The following is a 20,598-nucleotide window of genomic DNA, read 5'->3' as shown; positions in this document are numbered from 1 at the left end:
TTGTTAGTAATCACACTTGACATATTGCTTAAGTCTTTCTTTTCTGTAAAATGTACAAAGAAATTTACATGGATGTACAGGAGAAAGTTTATGTGACAGGTAAAGCAAGATACTGTTTTCCAACAGTAAGGTAAAGCAGAATAGCTGCCTTTTTCCAAGCAGTAAGCTAAAGCATGGTATATTTCCTATCAGTGAAAGCATGATATGTTTTCCCAACGGTACATGGAGGGGGAGATGTTTTCCTAACAATAATTTAAAACGAGATGACTATCAAAACAAAATATATATTGTTCTGTGTATGAGTAGCTACAAGCATGCTGTTAAAGTATCTTTCATGTAGGTGAAGTAAGATGCAGTGATGTCAGCCATCATATGCCTTTTTATATCATGCATTATAATAAGTACAAATGATTTTCAGATGCATTTCACTAGTCATCATAACCTAATATTTGGTTCAGCATTTCACAGTCTTCGTATTTCTCAGTTAGAGTAATGCAGCGTAGTTTTCACTCATGATACATCAGCAGTGACATTTGTGGACCATACTTTTTATTACTTGACCTTTTAACTAATGATAGTATCCACCATACAGTGCTGGGTTCAGACTTGGTGAGGTCCTAAGCTGTATAAAGCATGGAGGCCTCTTGTTAAAAAGTTACACCTGAAGGCAAACCTGAAAACAGAAAATTTAGGCCTGAAATATTGCTTAAGTTAATTACATATAAAGCCATTTCAAAACTACACATAGATATTTGCAACACATCATTTTCAAAACTACAGTACAGATAAAAAGCCATGTAAAACTTTAAAAGCCCAAAAAAAGATCCGACATTTTGTGAGGTCCCTGCAGATTGTGAGGCCCTAAGTTGTAGTGTGTTTAGCTTATGCCTAAATCCAGCACTGCCACCATATATGAATTTATACCTTTATCAGAGACTGTCAATATTGTGATTCCTCTTTTCAGGTAAATAGAAGGATAACTAGTGACATTTGTACTAATCTAGATACTGTATATTTGTATTTTTATAAACCATTTCCGTTGTTGATGCACAAGTACTTTTCCATTGTGTTTAGCATATGGCAGCTTTTGGTAATCCACATGCTTTTTTAGAAACTCATGAGATAAGTTCGTATTCATGTTCTCCAGAGCAGTTGAAAAGAATTTGTTGTTAACTGTACACTTCAAATGTTGTTGAAGTTTCATATTTTATCCATAAATAAAGTTCCATATTCCAAGTATGCAGACTATCATATATTACTGATGCCTTTTTCCACACCAGGAACTCTTCGACATGGATGGCAGTAACACAAGAATCCAGACTGCTTTCCCATTTTTAATTTTCAGTAGTGACTTTCTCTTTAATTAGATTAGGGAAACCACCTAATAGAGAAGGTGCATTGAAAAAGTAGGCTATCTTTACTTCATGATTTTATCCTTTTACCATTCTTAAGAGGTGGTAGGTAGTGGTGGTGACCAACATCCACTCACTTGATGTAGTGCTACTTACTTCTTCCTTCACCTTAATCATTCTGTCCTCCTCTCTTACTATTTCTCCTTTTCCTCCCAGTCACATTTTATTACTTATCTTTCCTTTTCAGGTGCCTCTACACTCAGTGACAAGCCTAATGGTTTTATGTAACCTAAGAAACCATGTATAACACGGTGGTAACCATGAAACCTGATACGAGGATGATGTGAAGCCTGCTATGGTGCCCCTGTTAGCTGGGTAGAGCGACACAAACACAGTATCCATCCACAAACTAAGCCTCCACACTTTTCCCCACACCCCACTGTTGCGAGGTGCTGTCAACCACAAAGCCCTGCATGTAGTAGTAGTAGTAGTTGATGGTACTGCTTCATCAAACAGCCAGGGGTGGCACAACACTTATACCTTGTCATGTATTTGTGCAGAACTGGTTTCTAACTGAGAGTGAGTCGTCCTGTCTCGGCTACCTCCCTTTCCTTGGGGGAAGCAGCCTAGGTATATAGATAGATAGAGATGTATTTGTGTCCTTTTCGGATTATTAAAGAGTCCATGGTAAAAAACATATAAGGTCTTTCTCAGGAGTGTTCACCAGCAGAAGGCAGTAGAGAAGGAAACACCGATGTGGGACTGAGTGTGTATTGACTATTGATGAAGCCATGAGGCAAAACGTCAGTACACACTGAATCCCACATCGCTGTTTCTTTCTCCAATTTGTCAGCAAACAGTGAATCAAGAAGGCAGTGGGAAATGGAAATGGTGAAGTGTTGATCAAACTTTCACCCTCTGTTCAACTGCTGCATCTGATCCAAAGCAGTGCTGAAGTATTATTAAAAATTTGTGTAGAATTATTTATCATCATTCATACAAGCAACCTTAGCTGTTTTAATTGTTATACACTGTTAAACAGAATTTGTTATGGCAAATGAGTGTTATAGAGAGGAGGGCAGACACAGAAAAAGAATGGTAATGATGAAGGAATATGTAGGCAGCACTTGATGTAATGCTGCCTGCTTCTTCCTTCACCTTTATCAATCTTTTTCTGTGTCTGCCCTCCTCTCTTCCTATTTCTCCCATCTTTTCTGTCACTTTTTATTACTCTTCTATCCTTTTCAGGTGGCATTATATTGAATGACAAGCCTAATGGTTTCCTGTAAGCCTTGAAACCATTTACAATGCTGGGTGGTAACCATATAACCTACCCACACGTGTTCCCTATTTGTCAGCAAGTGGGTTGGCAGAAGGTTAGTGCCCCTCCCCGTAAAACAAATGCATTATGGGATTGTGGCGTCTGGCTATAGATAGATAGATAGAATGTTTTAGATTACTTCAGATAGATTCTATGTCACTTTTCAGTCTGTGACTTTAGATATGTATTTTTCCTCTGTGATCATGAGTGAGGTGGATAGGGGAAGAGGAAGGGGGAGACCGAGGATGAGATGGAGTGGTGTATGAGAGAGGGGAGTTGTAAGTTGAGGGGTGGACATTGAATTGGCTGGGGACAGGGTGACATATAGGCGATTTGTTTGTGGCCACCCTTTACAGGTTTAAGTAATTTGGTTATAGATAGATAGATAACCATATAGATGTGCTAAGTCTTGTAGTTTTCAGTGTTTATGAAGGAATTTCTCAAAACCTGACATATCTGATGCATGTACACTATGCTCTGGCAAGTTGTTGTGTGTATCAATAGCTGTATGTGTGAATGTCTCCATAAAATTAACTTGTTTCTGATTTTAAATTTAATCTCTGTGTATATATACCTGAGTTTGTAACTCTTTTAAATCAAGCAGATCCTTTGCCTCCAACTTCATCTTATTTCCCTATAAATATCTCATCACGGCATTCTGTCATGTCTCCTTTTACAAATGTAGGCAGTTCCAGTTCTTTTAATTTTTCTGGATATGACATTATGTTGTAGTCCAGGTATGAGTTTCAGTGCTCTCTGTTGTACATTTTCAGTCATTGTAACACATTTCTTAAAGTACGGACACCAATTCTGATTTGTAACTTCCAGACGAGGTCTTACTAGGATTAGTGTTTTAAGTATATCTAAGTCCTCCAGAATTATTATTAAACCAACGTACTGTATCTAATTTGCTTTCTTAACTGTTTCAGGTATTCACAGCACAGATTACTGTTTTTATATAATCAGTCCCATATCATTGTCATTTTTATTCATCTAAGCATCATCACAATATTTTCTACTTCTGTTTTCCTTTATACATATTTCTTCTTTCCATTTTCAGCTCTGATTACTATGTACAAGTCCCAAATCATGCTCCTGGTTTTATCCATGCAACCTTTTTCACAATTTGTATCTGTTTTTCTCTCTCTCCATGTTCTTTCATGTTCTATCATCACATGATTGCGTTTTTCTGGGTGGAACTCTCAATTCTGTTTACCTGACCTTTTTTTTTTTAATCATAAAATCTCTGAAAGTTTTCCTGTATAATCATACCTCATGGCAGAAGATTTCACATCTTCTCTGGGTTCACTGATTTTAACACTAATTTTTTAAAGTGAAGGAAACAATATACATGTCCTGGGAACAAATATTCAAACATATAAGAATCAGTCATAAATAATTTATTTATAAAAGTAAAATAAATAACTTTGTACATATTTTTAGCCTTGTTAACAGTCACAGTATAAATTAGCATACATATCCTGCATTAACTCTAATGGAAGTGTGACAGTTAGATATAAATAGTGAAAAGAAAGGGAAAGAGTGAGAAGGAATGGTGAAGAGAGGGGAAAGGTGAGATGGAACCTGAGGCAGATTACTAAACTTGAGAGACTTATTGGCAAGTGTTGTGTGATAAAGGGACGCTTGATGGTGATATGGATGAGATTTAATACTGGCCACCTCTTCAGGAATGAAATGTACAGTATGTCCATATGTAGAGATGAATACTGTACCATTTTCCACCTTAGTATACCTCCTCAGTGGTGGGCCCGGCACTGCTACCACCATCAGCTGCCTGGCTGCCACAATACTGGTGTGCACCCTAGTATACCTCCTCGATGGTGGGTCCACTGCCACCACTACCACTGCCACCACCAGCTGCCTGACTGCCACAGTTCCAGCCTGTGCCAGAACCACCAGGTGCCTGGCCCTGCCCATGTACCTTGGCCGCCAGGGGGTGCCACACCTGCTCCAACTCCTTCATCTGATGCTCGTACTCCTCTTTCTCCGCCAACTGGTTGGCATCCAGCCACCTCAGCGTTTGCTCAGCTTTCTCCTCAATGGAACGCTTCTCATCGGCAGAGAGTTTGTTGGCCACTGATGGCTCAGACACAGACGCCTTGATACTGAAGCACAGAGCCTCCAACCGGTTCTTACACTCGACTCTCTGCCGCTGCTTTGTGTCGTCTTCTTGGTACTTCTCTGCCTCGTGAAGCATGCGATCAATTTCTTCCTTGCTCAGACGTCCCTTGTCATTGGTGATGGTTATCTTGTTCTCCTTGCCAGTTGACTTGTCTGTGGCTGATACGTTCAGGATTCCATTAGCATCAATATCAAAGGTGACCTCGATCTGAGGCACTCCACGAGGAGCCGGGGGAATGCCAGTGAGCTCAAACTTGCCCAGAAGGTTGTTGTCTTTAGTCATGGCTCGCTCGCCCTCGTACACCTGGATGAGCACGCCTGGCTGGTTGTCGGAGTAGGTGGTGAAGATCTGCTGCTGTTTGGTGGGGATGGTGGTGTTGCGCTTGATGAGGGGCGTCATCACCCCTCCAGCCGTCTCTATGCCCAGTGAGAGTGGAGCCACATCCAGCAGAAGTAGGTCCTTGACGGTGTCAGACTGGTCCCCTCGCAGGATGGCAGCCTGGACCGCTGCACCGTAAGCCACTGCCTCATCTGGGTTGATGGACTTGTTCAGTTCCTTGCCATTGAAGAAGTCTTGTAATAGTTTCTGGATCCTGGGAATACGTGTCGACCCACCCACAAGCACTATGTCATGGATGCTGCCTTTGTCCATCTTGGCATCCCTCAGTGCTTTCTCCACGGGCTCCAGGGTGCCACGGAACAGGTCAGAACACAGTTCCTCAAACCTGGCACGAGTAATGGAAGTGTAGAAGTCCACCCCCTCAAAGAGGGAGTCAATTTCCACACTGGCCTGGGTTGATGAGGACAGTGTCCGCTTGGCCCTCTCACAGGCCGTGCGCAGCCGACGCAGAGCTCTCTTGTTGCTGGTGAGGTCCTTTTTGTGCTTCCTCTTGAACTCGTGCACAAAGTGGTTCACCAGCCTGTTATCAAAGTCCTCACCTCCCAAATGAGTGTCTCCAGCAGTTGCCTTCACCTCAAAGACTCCGTCATCAATAGTGAGGATGGACACATCAAATGTTCCACCACCCAGGTCAAAGATGAGAACATTGCGCTCACCTTTTCCTCCCACCTTCTTGTCAAGTCCATAAGCAATGGCGGCAGCTGTAGGTTCATTGATGATCCTGAGTACATTGATGCCAGCAATGGTGCCGGCATCCTTGGTGGCCTGGCGTTGAGAGTCATTGAAGTAGGCTGGCACTGTGATCACGGCATCCTTGACAGTGCATCCTAGGTAGGCCTCGGCTGTTTCCTTCATCTTGGTCAGAACCATGGACGAGATCTCCTCGGGGTTGAATGTTTTCATCTCTCCCTTGAACTGCACCTTGACCTTGGGTTTGCCGGCCTCACTGACCACGGTGAAGGGCCAGTGTTTCATGTCACTCTGTATTGAGGGATCATTAAAGTTGCGACCGATGAGTCGTTTGGCGTCAAACACAGTGTTGTTGGGGTTCATGGCCACCTGGTTCTTGGCAGCATCACCGATGAGTCTCTCTGTGTCGGTGAAGGCCACGTAGGATGGCGTGGTTCTGTTGCCCTGGTCGTTGGCGATGATCTCCACCTTGCCGTGCTGGAACACGCCCACGCACGAGTACGTCGTGCCCAGGTCGATGCCGATAGCAGGGGATGACATTCTGTGGAAGGTAAAACAAACACGTCAGTGCACAGTGCATTTGTTTCTGTTTCGTTCTGTGTTTTCGTACAATATTATGTCGGCTATTGTGGAATGTAAGGGAATTTTTCACAATAATACTGGAAGCCTTTTAGCAAGGTTTGCTTTTTTCACCATGTGTGCTCTGTTTGTCCTGTCGCTAGTAATCACATCCTGCTGCCATTTCAGAAAAAGTTAAAGGTGGTTTATTATGGGGTCGATTATACCTATGTTTGAGGGAAGAAAGAGTTTGCCGATTCAGAGTAATGTCTTCATTGTTCAGTTGCGGAGGACATATTTTTGATATCCCAATAACTACAAATATATAGATAGACTGATAGATATTCAGCAGAGGTTGCTTCTGCTGAAAGGACCAAGTTTGGTGGGGTGTGACTGGCTAACAATAAGCCACCGGAAGTATGGGGGAGGGGAGGTTGAGCAATATATTGATGCGTGCTGTGTTGCACTTTGATGAATGTGATTATGCGATCTACGACGGTATTACACTGTGTTAAATACATGTTATTGGGTGCGATGCTTTCACAGTAGAGAACTAATAATTTGCTTATAAATGAACGGCACAAGTGTTATGAACTATTGTATACAGTTACATCGCTAATATCTATATAGGACACTATCGAACCGTGACTAATAACACCAGATAAATTGCAGAGTTCTTACCAGTGAGTGACAATAGAAATCTAAGTACTGCTTACCTGAAAGTAGTTGCTGTAGTTACTGGTGTAACGCTAAGTACTGTTGCAAGTTGCAGTAACTCGGTGAGGTTGTTGCAGTAGATTGGAAGGTTATTACAGTAACTCGTACTCTTTAGACTGTTGCTGTAACTGGTAAGATTCTTGCTTGTTGCGTTAGGTTGTTGCTCTGTCGCTGTCTGCTGTGGTAATGTCTGCTCTCCGCCCCTCGCCTCGCGTATATATAACGCGGCAGCCTCCACCGAACGTGCCAGAAGAGAACGTGCCAGATGCTTCTCCAATCAGCGACGGATGCGGGCGTTACGTTACTGAGAGGCTGGCACTGGGATTGGTTGAGCCGGGCAGGTGGTTGGGGGGGAGTTTGTGTTCCAGAGTTATCTGTTCTAGACTTTTCCTTTGAACTCTTTTCCTCACCTTCATCCCTCCCTCTCCTTATCCTTCCTCTCCTCATATCTTTGTCTCATAATTCCCTCTTTCTCTCCACACTTCCATCCCTCCTTTCCTCTCCTCACTATTCATCTCATACCTCGCTCATTACGTACACTCTCCTCACACCTCCCTCCTTTCCTCCCTATCCTCACCTGCTCTCACTCACTTTATATTTGTCTTTGGCTGTTATTTTTGTCATGTTAATTTGTGTGTATGTGTGTGTGTGTGTGTGTGTGTGTGTGTGTGTGTATGAGTGTAAGTGCATTAGTGTGTCTGTATGTACTGTATATGTGTGTGTGTGTGTCAGAGAGAGAGAGATGCCAAGAATATTCCAATTAACCCATTCAATCCGATGGCCTAATTACAGATATGGCAGCATCTCTGGAATTGGCCCCGTCAGTCAGTCCCACCTAAGGATTTTCACATTGATTGTACTTCACTTTAAGGCTTTTCATGTGCATGGTGCTTCACTATAGGTCCCTTTGGCATATCACACGGCTGGCACTTCACTCCTGTACTTCACTTCAGCTCCCTTTGGTATTTCACAGGCTTGGTGCTTCACTCTAGGCAAGCCTCATATCTTGCCGCATTTATCTAGGACCCCCTGGGGTGGGGGGATGTAGAATACTGCCCCCGTATTCCCTGCGTGTCGTAAGAGGCGACTAAAAGGGAGGGGGTGGTGGGCCTGGTAGTGCCCCTGCCCTCTAGGTTGGCTCTAACCCATACACTGACTCTGCGAACAACAGCTGCGCCAACGTCGACTCTATCAACGCCTACCCTATCAACGCCAGCTCTATCAACGCCAGCTCTATCAACGCCAGCTCTATCAACGCCAGCTCTATCAACGTCTACCCTTTCAACGCCAACTCTATCAACACCAGCTCTATCAACACCAGCTCTATCAACGCCAACTCTATCAATGCCAACTCTATCAACGCCAACTCTATCAACACCAGCTCTATCAACGCCAACTCTATCAACACCAGCTCTATCAACGCCAACTCTATCAATGCCAACTCTATCAACGCCAACTCTATCAACACCAGCTCTATCAACGCCAACTCTATCAATGCCAACTCTATCAACGCCAACTCTGTCAACGCCAACTCTATCAACGCCAACTCTATCAACGCCAGCTCTTTCAACGCCAAGTCTATCAACGTCTACCCTATCAACGCCAACTCTATCAATGCCAATTCTATCAATGCCAATTCTATCAATGCCAACTCTATCAACGCTAACTCTATCATCGCCAACTCTATCAACGCCAATTCTATCAACGCCAACTCTATCAACGTCTACCCTATGAACTCCAATTCTACCAACGCCAACTCCATCAACGCCAATTCTATCAACGCCAGTTCTATCAACGCCAACCCTGCCATCATTATCTCAATTAGGTAAATATTACTTTTTCATCTTCTTTTTCCTTCGTGATCTTTGTCTTATGGTGCTAGAATGTCCAGTCAATCAGCCAATCAATTATTCAACCAATCAATCTATCAATCAATCTATCTATCATTCAGCTAATCAATCTACCATTCAATCTGTCAGTCAGTCAGTCTACCATTCAATCAATCTATCAGTCAATCAATCTGTCAACCAATCAGTCTATCATTCAACCAATCAGTCTATCATTCAACCAATCAGTCTATCATTCAACCAATCAGTCTATCATTCAACCAATCAATCTACCATTCAACCAATCTATCATTCAACCAATCTATCTACCATTCAACCAATCTATCATTCAACCAATCAATCTATCATTCAACCAATCAGTCTATCATTCAACCAATCAATCTATCATTCAACCAATCAGTCTATCATTCAACCAACCAGTCTATCATTCAACCAATCAATCTATCATTCAACCAATCAGTCTATCATTCAACCAATCAGTCTACCATTCAACCAATCTATCTATCATTCAACCAATCAATCTATCATTCAACCAATCAATCTATCATTCAACCAATCAATCTATCATTCAACCAATCAGTCTATCATTCAACCAATCAATCTATCATTCAACCAATCTATCATTCAATCAATCTATCTATCATTCAACCAATCAGCCTGCCAATCAATCAATCAATCCGGGTCTTCTCTACTTACTAACTTCTCTGATTATTTTTTCCCCAATATCACGTTCAGATGAGCCTGGGCTGCAACTATGTCTCTCCCATTTACCTTTATATTCTTCTCACAACACTACATTGTCCCTCTTACTTAAGTCTTGCCATTCTCCTCTGAGCTCTCATGGGTCTTAAATCAATATCTTTGGCTCAGTTTATCATTAAGGGAGAAAGAAATGACATACTGATGGTACTTTGTGGAGGGAAGCAACTGGAAACCTTCGTCTGATTTTTCCTAAAGCCTTTCCTTCTGCTCCGCTTCCAGTCTGTGTCGTTATTGTGAAGTGCGATTAGCCTTTTAAAATCTAAAAGTATGGCTGCATCTTATCCCTAGCATATACACGTGCAATTGGCCACACGTGAACCTGGGACAGTGTGTGTGAGAGGCAGAGGTCTGGGTACTAATTCGGACGGTCATGCATCACATTTACCTGGTCACGTCACGTAATATTTAACACCATCGTTCCTTCGTGTCAGTGCCACCAACAATCATGTCATTACGTCAAGGTTGTTAAGTGTACCGAATGCCACACCTCTGCTACACACTGATGCTGTACCAGGTGCGTATGTTGCCAGAGTAATGGGAGACCAATGACCGCATGCTTAGACCTTAATTCAGGATGTGGAATGCAGGTCCCTAATTTCTGACTGTTAATTATGGAAGGCCTGTGGTTAATATGTACGATCAGCCTGCAGTTTGAATTACACAGTGACGTCAAAGATATATATAGATCAGGTACTTTCCATCCCCATCATGTACTGCAGAAATGATCGTGAAAATTCCTAGTTTGCGCTCCACTTTCCAATTAAGGTTCAAACATGTGATCTTAAGTCTAGGAATGGCAGACCAAACCAAAGGTAAGAACATTGCTAGGCTATGACACGTCAGATATTACTTTGGTGATAATGTTAACATGAGGTTTGTTTATATATTTTAAACCATTGACGCAAGCTTTATTTTCTTTAGTGACAGTATGTTGCCGACTAAATGAGCTTAAAGGAGCTCCCAGTTATGAAAAAAGACATAAAGGAATGTCTTCATGTGGAATATATATATTTTTTTAATTGTACTTTTATCCAGTAGCACATTTTTCTCCTTCCAACAAATGTCATTAAGATATTACTACATTGAATACATATACAATACGCAGATCGAAGGAATAATAAAATACAGAATTCATCATTTCATTTATTTGTATGTATGTAAAACTACATTTATTCAAAAATATATGACTAGAACATAGAACAAGTAAAACAAATAATGATTAAACCCATAACTCCGGGTATAGACATTTACTGACAGGGTGACCCACAATATCACAGCCAAAATGAGATGAACTTAATTTGTTTGACATAAAGCGACCTCAGTATTCCAGCTCATCGGTGGCTCTGGTGCTGCCAGCAGCACCAGCTGCCTGGCTGTCACAATACTGCTGTGCACCTTAGTATACCTCCTCGATGGTGGGTCCACTGCCACCACCAGCACCACCACCAGCTGCCTGGCTGCCACAGTTCCAGCCCGTGCCAGAACCACCAGGTGCCTGACCCTGCCCATGTACCTTGGCCGCCAGGGGGTGCCACACCTGCTCCAACTCCTTCATCTGATGCTCGTACTCCTCTTTCTCCGCCAACTGGTTGGCATCCAGCCACCTCAGCGTTTGCTCAGCTTTCTCCTCAATGGAACGCTTCTCATCGGCAGAGAGTTTGTCGGCCACTGATGGCTCAGACACAGACGCCTTGATACTGAAGCACAGAGCCTCCAACCGGTTCTTACACTCGACTCTCTGCCGCTGCTTTGCGTCGTCTTCTTGGTACTTCTCTGCCTCGTGAAGCATGCGATCAATTTCTTCCTTGCTCAGACGTCCCTTGTCATTGGTGATGGTTATCTTGTTCTCCTTGCCAGTTGACTTGTCTGTGGCTGATACGTTCAGGATTCCATTAGCATCAATATCAAAGGTGACCTCGATCTGAGGCACTCCACGAGGAGCCGGGGGAATGCCACTGAGCTCAAACTTGCCCAGAAGGTTGTTGTCTTTAGTCATGGCTCGCTCGCCCTCGTACACCTGGATGAGCACGCCTGGCTGGTTGTCGGAGTAGGTGGTGAAGATCTGCTGCTGTTTGGTGGGGATGGTGGTGTTGCGCTTGATGAGGGGCGTCATCACCCCTCCAGCCGTCTCTATGCCCAGTGAGAGTGGAGCCACATCCAGCAGAAGTAGGTCCTTGACGGTGTCAGACTGGTCCCCTCGCAGGATGGCAGCCTGGACCGCTGCACCGTAAGCCACTGCCTCATCTGGGTTGATGGACTTGTTCAGTTCTTTGCCATTGAAGAAGTCTTGTAATAGTTTCTGGATCCTGGGAATACGTGTCGACCCACCCACAAGCACTATGTCATGGATGCTGCCTTTGTCCATCTTGGCATCCCTCAGTGCTTTCTCCACGGGCTCCAGGGTGCCACGGAACAGGTCAGAACACAGTTCCTCAAACCTGGCACGAGTAATGGAAGTGTAGAAGTCCACCCCCTCAAAGAGGGAGTCAATTTCCACACTGGCCTGGGTTGATGAGGACAGTGTCCGCTTGGCCCTCTCACAGGCCGTGCGCAGCCGACGCAGAGCTCTCTTGTTGCTGGTGAGGTCCTTTTTGTGCTTCCTCTTGAACTCCTGCACAAAGTGGTTCACCAGCCTGTTATCAAAGTCCTCACCTCCCAAATGAGTGTCTCCAGCAGTTGCCTTCACCTCAAAGACTCCGTCATCAATAGTGAGGATGGACACATCAAATGTTCCACCACCCAGGTCAAAGATGAGAACATTGCGCTCACCTTTTCCTCCCACCTTCTTGTCAAGTCCATAAGCAATGGCGGCAGCTGTAGGTTCATTGATGATCCTGAGTACATTGATGCCAGCAATGGTGCCGGCATCCTTGGTGGCCTGGCGTTGAGAGTCATTGAAGTAGGCTGGCACTGTGATCACGGCATCCTTGACAGTGCATCCTAGGTAGGCCTCGGCTGTTTCCTTCATCTTGGTCAGAACCATGGACGAGATCTCCTCGGGGTTGAATGTTTTCATCTCTCCCTTGAACTGCACCTTGACCTTGGGTTTGCCGGCCTCACTGACCACGGTGAAGGGCCAGTGTTTCATGTCACTCTGTATTGAGGGATCATTAAAGTTGCGACCGATGAGTCGTTTGGCGTCAAACACAGTGTTGTTGGGGTTCATGGCCACCTGGTTCTTGGCAGCATCACCGATGAGTCTCTCTGTGTCGGTGAAGGCCACGTAGGATGGCGTGGTTCTGTTGCCCTGGTCGTTGGCGATGATCTCCACCTTGCCGTGCTGGAACACGCCCACGCACGAGTACGTCGTGCCCAGGTCGATGCCGATAGCAGGGGATGACATTCTGTGGAAGGTAAAACAAACACATTAGTGCACTGAACACTTTTGTGTGAGCTTCGTTGTATGTACGATGAGCTTATATGCCGGATAATGCAAAAGGTTTACAGTAATTTTCATATTTTTGGTGAGAACATTCAGCAAAGTTCATTGCCATCAGTGCTCAAACTTTCAGCCAGAGTGTATTATATTTTGCGGAATTTGAGATGAATTTATTTTGCGTAACGTAGACCCTCTTTGCTGAATTAATTGACTTAACTAATGGGTCGTGAGTGCCTTGTGATACGGGAGGAAAGCGGGGATATCTTTACCAATACAGGTATTTATTTGTGTACTAAATATTGCACATCAAGAGTGCTAGTGAATGGGGTCCTATTATCCACAAAGACTTCTTAATTCTGCACGTATATAAAGGGTCATTTGCATTTTTACTAGATTTAACACCAAAATACATTCGTAGTAATTCTTCTGCAGTGTGTTTAGGAATGCATACTACATACGCCAACCATTTACAATATTTTTATACCATTACAGTAGAATAAAATACAAACTATCATCTCATTGCCAATATTAGGGCGATTGTGGGGAATGCAACAAGTGTCACTACGATATCACGTTAAGAAAAACAGCACGAAGGAGTTAACATGCTTACCTTAGACTCGTTGCAGTAGCTGATGTGATGGATACTGTTGCGAGTTGCAGTAATTCGTTGGTTTGTTGCACTGACTTGAAAGGCGATTGCACTAACTCGCACAAGGAAGACTGTTGCGGTAATGCGTAGGGTTGCTTCTCTCTCACTGTCAGTTGTGGTAGTGTCTGGCCTCCTCGCCTCTCCTCCTGTATTTATGTGTCGTCAGTCCCTCGGCCCCAACTTGCCAGAACCTTCCAGACGCAACGCGGCGGCCGTGACGTCACTGATCGATGCATCACTTTGAATGGTTAAGCCAGACACAGGGTTGGCGGAAAGTTTGTTTCTGGATTTTGCTAGATGTTTCCTCCCCTCACCTTTTCTCTCCTCATCCCTCTCTCACCCTTCCTCTCCTCCACACCCCTTTTCTTCACTCTCTCCCTCTCCATACAGCCTCCCTCTCCTCATTCTTCGTCATCCATCCCTCTTCCCACCTTCACTTTCCTTCCTCCTCTCTTCACCTCTCTCCTGGTAGCATGTTTAGTTTCTTTCGAGTGTGTGTGTGTGTGTGTTTGTGTGTGTGTGTGTGTGTGTGTGTGTGTGTGTGTGTGTGTGTGTGTGTGTGATTATTCATGTGTATGTGTGTGCTTTCATTTCCTCACATACGTTGTAATTAGTAATGCATTCTCTCTCTCTCTCTCTCTCTCTCTCTCTCTCTCTCTCTCTCTCTCTCTCTCTCTCTCTCCGCCGTCGGACCCACCCACTCATATCCACACCCTGTTATACCCACACCCTGTCATATCCACACCCTGTCACATCCACACCCTGTCACATCCACACCCTGTCACATCCACACCCTGTCACATCCACACCCTGTTACATCCACACCCTGTCATATCCACATCCTGTCATCCTATTTTTTTCAAGGCTGGAAGGCATTATATCAAAACAGTGTACCTTCAGCCTGCAGTCTACTGGGTTCACGTTCAGATAAGCTGCTTTTTATTATTTTTATTATTATTATTATTATTATTATTATTATTACGTCCGCCAAGGAGGTTATGTTTTCACCCCTGTCCATTTGTTTGTGTGTTGGTTGGTTTGTGAGCAAAGATTACACAAAAACTACTGGACGGATTTCCACGACACTTGGTAGAAGAATGTGCCTTGGCGCAGAATACACGCCATTACATTTTGGTGCCGATCCGGATAAAGGTGCGGAGGCAGGATTTTTTTCTCTCTCTCTCTCTCTCTTTTTCACTTTATTGCGAGATAGGGCGTTCTTCGACATTTTCGTAAATTTTTCAGTGAATATTGCATGGATCTTCATGGAAAAAAATCAGGCCTATTTAGGATGTTGGTATCTACGAATGTGTACAGTTTGGCGCGGATCCATATCAAATTCCGGATCTAGTGGATTTAAATGTGCTTTTATAGGGGGGTAGTCTTTTTCCAGCTGCCGTACAGTAACAAAGAGCCCGACAAACTTGCAGAGCTGTTCCTAATGACAAAGGTGTGGATTACGTCATAGCTGTATCGCGCAACAGGTGCATTTCGCAATAGTTGTAATAGACACATTTTGCAATAGCTGCATTTCGCAATAGTTGTAATAGACACAGTTTGCAATAGCTGCATTTCGCAATAGTTGTAATAGACACAGTTGTTATTAATGTACTGAATAATTGGTGTTTTTGATGTTGTGAATATGTATGATTTTTTTAGTGCACATTAGTTTCCCTTTTGTATCAACCTATTCTCCTCCTCCTCCTCCTCCTCCTCCTCCTCCTCCTCCGCCTCCGCCTCCTCCTCTTCTTCTTATTTTTCTTCTTTCTTTATTATGAAATGATATGCACTTTTTGTTTGTTACAGTGAGTTACAAAATTATGATTGAGTTATAGGTAGTTTAAAATAATGGTGTGACAACTTATAGGGTTGAGTTTGATGTTGGATTAGACTTGACTGAATTAAAAGGAACTGCATGTTGGTCCATTCTAGTTATTATTATTATTATTATTATTATTATTATTATTATTTTTGTTGTTGTTATTGTGGTGGTGATGGTGGTGGTGGTGGTGGTGGTGGTGATTCCTCTTCTTCTCATTATTATTATTATTATTATTATTATTATTATTATCATTATTATTGCCTCTTTACTCCTGTTTTCTGTAGTGCTGAATACCATACTTCACATCTCAAACCGAAGAGAATGACAGTGCTAACTTTTCCACCTATCAACCACACGTGCGTCATGTAATCAAGGCATGTGGCCAATTTTGCTCAGTCCAAATCTTCTCCTTGAATATGCAGCGTGATGATTGGGTGATGACTGTAACTGAGATGAAGCGATGTAGTGACATATTGTTGCTTGGATGGTGATGATGGTGTGATTGTGATGTGATGATGATGATGATGATGATGATGATGATGATGATGATGATGGTCATAATGATCACGGTGACAGGGTGTGGGTATGACAGGGTGTGGATATGACAGGGTGTGTCATTTCTATATAAATATAGAAATTAAAGCCCTGCAAATTAAAACACACACACACACACCCACACACACACACACACACACACACACACACACACACACACACACACACACACACACACACACACACACACACACACACACACACACACACACACACACACAAGAAAACAACTAGCATTCTTCCCCAGGAGTGTGCAGGGAGGGTGTAAAAGAGGGAGGATGAGAAGAGGGATGGATGACGATGAAGGAAGAGGGAGAGATTGCATGGAGAGGGAAAAAAGAGAGAGTGTGGAGGGGAGGGGAGGGGAGGAGAGGCAGAGGGTGAGGAGAGCGAGAGGTGTATAGAGGAATATAGAAAAGACAGGAAAGGCCTAGATAATTCTAGAACGTGAACTCGCCGCGAACCCTGTGTCTGGGCCAGCCAGTCAGAGTGGCGCACCGGTGGGTGACGTCACGGCCGCCGCGATGCATCTGGAAGGTTCTGGCAAGTTCTCATGAAACTGGCTGGGCATATATATACAGGAGGCGAGGCGCGGTGACCAGACATTTCCACAGGTGACAGTAAGAGAGAAGCAGCCTTACCAGTTACCACAACTACCTTTGAAGTACGAGGTAGTGCAATAACCTGCCGAGTTAGTGCAACAACTACACGAGTCACTGCAACTTGCAACAGTATCTACAGTATCTGTACCAGCAGCTACAACAACTGATCTAAGGTAAGCAATGTTACTACTTCTGACATATTTTTAGACGTGAAATGGTAAATGCACTCAGTACAATCTGTACACCCACTCAGTACATTCTGTACACCTGGTTCCAAATTGATAAACGATAGTGTTGTATTTTTAATTTAATTCAGCCACAAGATAATAACATTTGTCTCATTCTTTATTAAAAAAAATTACAAACTTTCTGTGAATGTGTCGCTGTGCACTATCAAACTTTGAAGGAAATTAAATAATCCTTAAAACAGAATAATTTCAAGTGTCTTTTCGAATAAAATGAGTGCATTCACTAGTAATGTTGAAATGTAATGTTTAGCACACATCAAAATACCGGCAGTACCAATTCAACCTCGCCTTCAGTTCGAATTACTAGCCACAACCCATTAAATTAATGCATTCATAACGACATTATTATCTGAAAATAAATAAATTCATCTCGAGTTCCATTGAATAGATAATGTTCTCTGGCTGCAGGTCTTAACAAGGATGCCATTGATTTTTGATGGAAGTCTTGCTTTATTTATAAGGAAACTGCTCTAACCGTTAACAGTTCTAAGCATATTAATTTACCCTACATACAACAGCTCACACAAAAGTGTTCAGTGCACTAATGTGTCGGTTTTATCTTGCACAGGATGTCATCCCCTGCTATCGGCATCGACCTGGGCACGACGTACTCGTGCGTGGGCGTGTTCCAGCACGGCAAGGTGGAGATCATCGCCAACGACCAGGGCAACAGAACCACGCCATCCTACGTGGCCTTCACCGACACAGAGAGACTCATCGGTGATGCTGCCAAGAACCAGGTGGCCATGAACCCCAACAACACTGTGTTTGACGCCAAACGACTCATCGGTCGCAACTTTAATGATCCCTCAATACAGAGTGACATGAAACACTGGCCCTTCACCGTGGTCAGTGAGGCCGGCAAACCCAAGGTCAAGGTGCAGTTCAAGGGAGAGATGAAAACATTCAACCCCGAGGAGATCTCGTCCATGGTTCTGACCAAGATGAAGGAAACAGCCGAGGCCTACCTAGGATGCACTGTCAAGGATGCCGTGATCACAGTGCCAGCCTACTTCAATGACTCTCAACGCCAGGCCACCAAGGATGCCGGCACCATTGCTGGCATCAATGTACTCAGGATCATCAATGAACCTACAGCTGCCGCCATTGCTTATGGACTTGACAAGAAGGTGGGAGGAAAAGGTGAGCGCAATGTTCTCATCTTTGACCTGGGTGGTGGAACATTTGATGTATCCATCCTCACTATTGATGACGGAGTCTTCGAGGTGAAGGCAACTGCTGGAGACACTCATTTGGGAGGTGAGGACTTTGATAACAGGCTGGTGAACCACTTTGTGCACGAGTTCAAGAGGAAGCACAAAAAGGACCTCACCAGCAACAAGAGAGCTCTGCGTCGGCTGCGCACGGCCTGTGAGAGGGCCAAGCGGACACTGTCCTCATCAACCCAGGCCAGTGTGGAAATTGACTCCCTCTTTGAGGGGGTGGACTTCTACACTTCCATTACTCGTGCCAGGTTTGAGGAACTGTGTTCTGACCTGTTCCGTGGCACCCTGGAGCCCGTGGAGAAAGCACTGAGGGATGCCAAGATGGACAAAGGCAGCATCCATGACATAGTGCTTGTGGGTGGGTCGACACGTATTCCCAGGATCCAGAAACTATTACAAGACTTCTTCAATGGCAAGGAACTGAACAAGTCCATCAACCCAGATGAGGCAGTGGCTTACGGTGCAGCGGTCCAGGCTGCCATCCTGCGAGGGGACCAGTCTGACACCGTCAAGGACCTACTTCTGCTGGATGTGGCTCCACTCTCACTGGGCATAGAGACGGCTGGAGGGGTGATGACGCCCCTCATCAAGCGCAACACCACCATCCCCACCAAACAGCAGCAGATCTTCACCACCTACTCCGACAACCAGCCAGGCGTGCTCATCCAGGTGTACGAGGGCGAGCGAGCCATGACTAAAGACAACAACCTTCTGGGCAAGTTTGAGCTCAGTGGCATTCCCCCGGCTCCTCGTGGAGTGCCTCAGATCGAGGTCACCTTTGATATTGATGCTAATGGAATCCTGAACGTATCAGCCACAGACAAGTCAACTGGCAAGGAGAACAAGATAACCATCACCAATGACAAGGGACGTCTGAGCAAGGAAGAAATTGATCGCATGCTTCACGAGGCAGAGAAGTACCAAGAAGACGACGCAAAGCAGCGGCAGAGAGTCGAGTGTAAGAACCGGTTGGAGGCTCTGTGCTTCAGTATCAAGGCGTCTGTGTCTGAGCCATCAGTGGCCGACAAACTCTCTACCGATGAGAAGCGTTCCATTGAGGAGAAAGCTGAGCAAACGCTGAGGTGGCTGGATGCCAACCAGTTGGCGGAGAAAGAGGAGTACGAGCATCAGATGAAGGAGTTGGAGCAGGTGTGGCACCCCCTGGCGGCCAAGGTACATGGGCAGGGCCAGGCACCTGGTGGTTCTGGCACGGGCTGGAACTGTGGCAGCCAGGCAGCTGGTGGTGGTGGTAGTGGTAGTGGTGGCAGTGGACCCACCATCGAGGAGGTATTCTAAGCTTTAAACCGGTATTCATCAGCCTGTCATCTACCGTCAAGCAATCCTCCCTTCGTCGTGCGTCACTGTCATTCATACACCTCTCCAATTCATCGCTCTGCCTCATTCCCGATATCACTCATCCCACTCTCATGATCACTGTAGACAGTATTCACAGATACATTATTTAGAGTTAAGGAACTAAGCCTTGTTCACTGTCACAGTACAGTTTAGCACAAGTCTGTATAATTATAAAGGTTTTTTATTTTTGTCACAGTTGTCACAATGGAAATAAACTTGTCTGTATATATGTACAGTGTTATTTATTTTTATCAATATAAATAAATGTTGTAAATCTGGTTATTCTGTGTTTAAATATAGACCTTCCTGTGACGTGCTTGGTGTGTCTTGTGCTTCCCAACAGTCATGGTAAATAATATTACGCCAGAAAAACATGATTTACCTCGACAACAGATTTAATACGGAGAAATAAATCCTTGATGTTGATGTTCATATATCGTGTTCCGTATCCCAGAGTGTATCTTCATGGAGAATACTATCTCCTTGATTCAGGCACCATCCTATTCAGTCTACTTTTCCTTCTAGCAGGCGCTGTTCAACACTAGCAATGCCTCTAACACTGGTAGTAGTAGTAGTAGCCCCAGGTTCATCTGAAACGTGAACCCAGTGGACTGCAGGCTGAAGTTGTCTATTTGGAGCTCACCATTCTCCTCTTAGGCGATCGGGACGGAACTGGGGAACATTTGTGTAGCCAGGCAGTGGATCCGCCCAGTTATATCAATGCCACCACGTGAAGGTCCCCTCTCCAGCCCCTGTCTAGCAATGGAGGGATTTATTAGAGCTTTATTTAACTCTTCCTTCCCCAAAATCAATCCTAACTTGAATAAAATCGTCCTGAGAGGCAAGAAGGACGGTTTGATACATGCCTTCATAACGCTTTCACTACGAGAGGTTTGTCCTTTGCTGAGAAAATTTTTGTTAGTAAGTAGTGCCCAGAAGATGAGGAGGAAGAGAAGAAAGAGGAAGAAGAGG

At 44.3% G+C, this 20,598-nt stretch overlaps 3 protein-coding genes across 3 annotated transcripts; 1 reads left to right on the top strand and 2 right to left on the bottom strand.

Moving 5' to 3' along the window:
- Window positions 1-4,339: 4,339 nt before the first annotated feature.
- On the bottom strand, window positions 4,340-6,445 carry LOC145418466 (heat shock 70 kDa protein 1-like). The gene has a single exon (XM_080286884.1). It carries the CDS (start codon window positions 6,443-6,445, stop codon window positions 4,496-4,498), a length of 1,950 nt encoding a protein of 649 aa, XP_080143010.1. The 3' UTR covers window positions 4,340-4,495.
- Window positions 6,446-10,925: 4,480 nt separating this feature from the next.
- Window positions 10,926-13,923, bottom strand: LOC145418463 (heat shock 70 kDa protein 1-like). The gene is made up of 2 exons (XM_080286881.1): window positions 13,779-13,923; window positions 10,926-13,133 (listed from the first exon to the last, which is right to left on the bottom strand). Exon 2 carries the CDS (start codon window positions 13,130-13,132, stop codon window positions 11,186-11,188), a length of 1,947 nt encoding a protein of 648 aa, XP_080143007.1. The 5' UTR covers window position 13,133; window positions 13,779-13,923; the 3' UTR covers window positions 10,926-11,185.
- A 2,897-nt stretch (window positions 13,924-16,820) lies between these two features.
- Window positions 16,821-19,898, top strand: LOC145418464 (heat shock cognate 71 kDa protein-like). Its single transcript, XM_080286882.1, has 2 exons — window positions 16,821-16,969; window positions 17,613-19,898. The coding sequence occupies exon 2, from the start codon at window positions 17,614-17,616 to the stop codon at window positions 19,564-19,566; it is 1,953 nt and encodes a 650-aa protein (XP_080143008.1). The 5' UTR covers window positions 16,821-16,969; window position 17,613; the 3' UTR covers window positions 19,567-19,898.
- Window positions 19,899-20,598: the final 700 nt, after the last annotated feature.

This window comes from Coenobita brevimanus, chromosome 114, assembly GCF_032717465.1.
Source record: "Coenobita brevimanus isolate Jiangsu-jjx chromosome 114, ASM3271746v2, whole genome shotgun sequence".
Lineage (NCBI taxonomy): Eukaryota > Metazoa > Arthropoda > Malacostraca > Decapoda > Coenobitidae > Coenobita > Coenobita brevimanus.
This window is presented reverse-complemented; position numbering and strand designations above follow the sequence as displayed.

What these genes read in the sequence shown, in the direction of transcription:
- LOC145418466 (XM_080286884.1), bottom strand. Translation starts at nt 6,445, where the DNA reads ATGTCATCCCCTGCTATCGGCATCGACCTGGGCACGACGTACTCGTGC.
- LOC145418463 (XM_080286881.1), bottom strand. Translation starts at nt 13,132, where the DNA reads ATGTCATCCCCTGCTATCGGCATCGACCTGGGCACGACGTACTCGTGC.
- LOC145418464 (XM_080286882.1), top strand. Translation starts at nt 17,614, where the DNA reads ATGTCATCCCCTGCTATCGGCATCGACCTGGGCACGACGTACTCGTGC.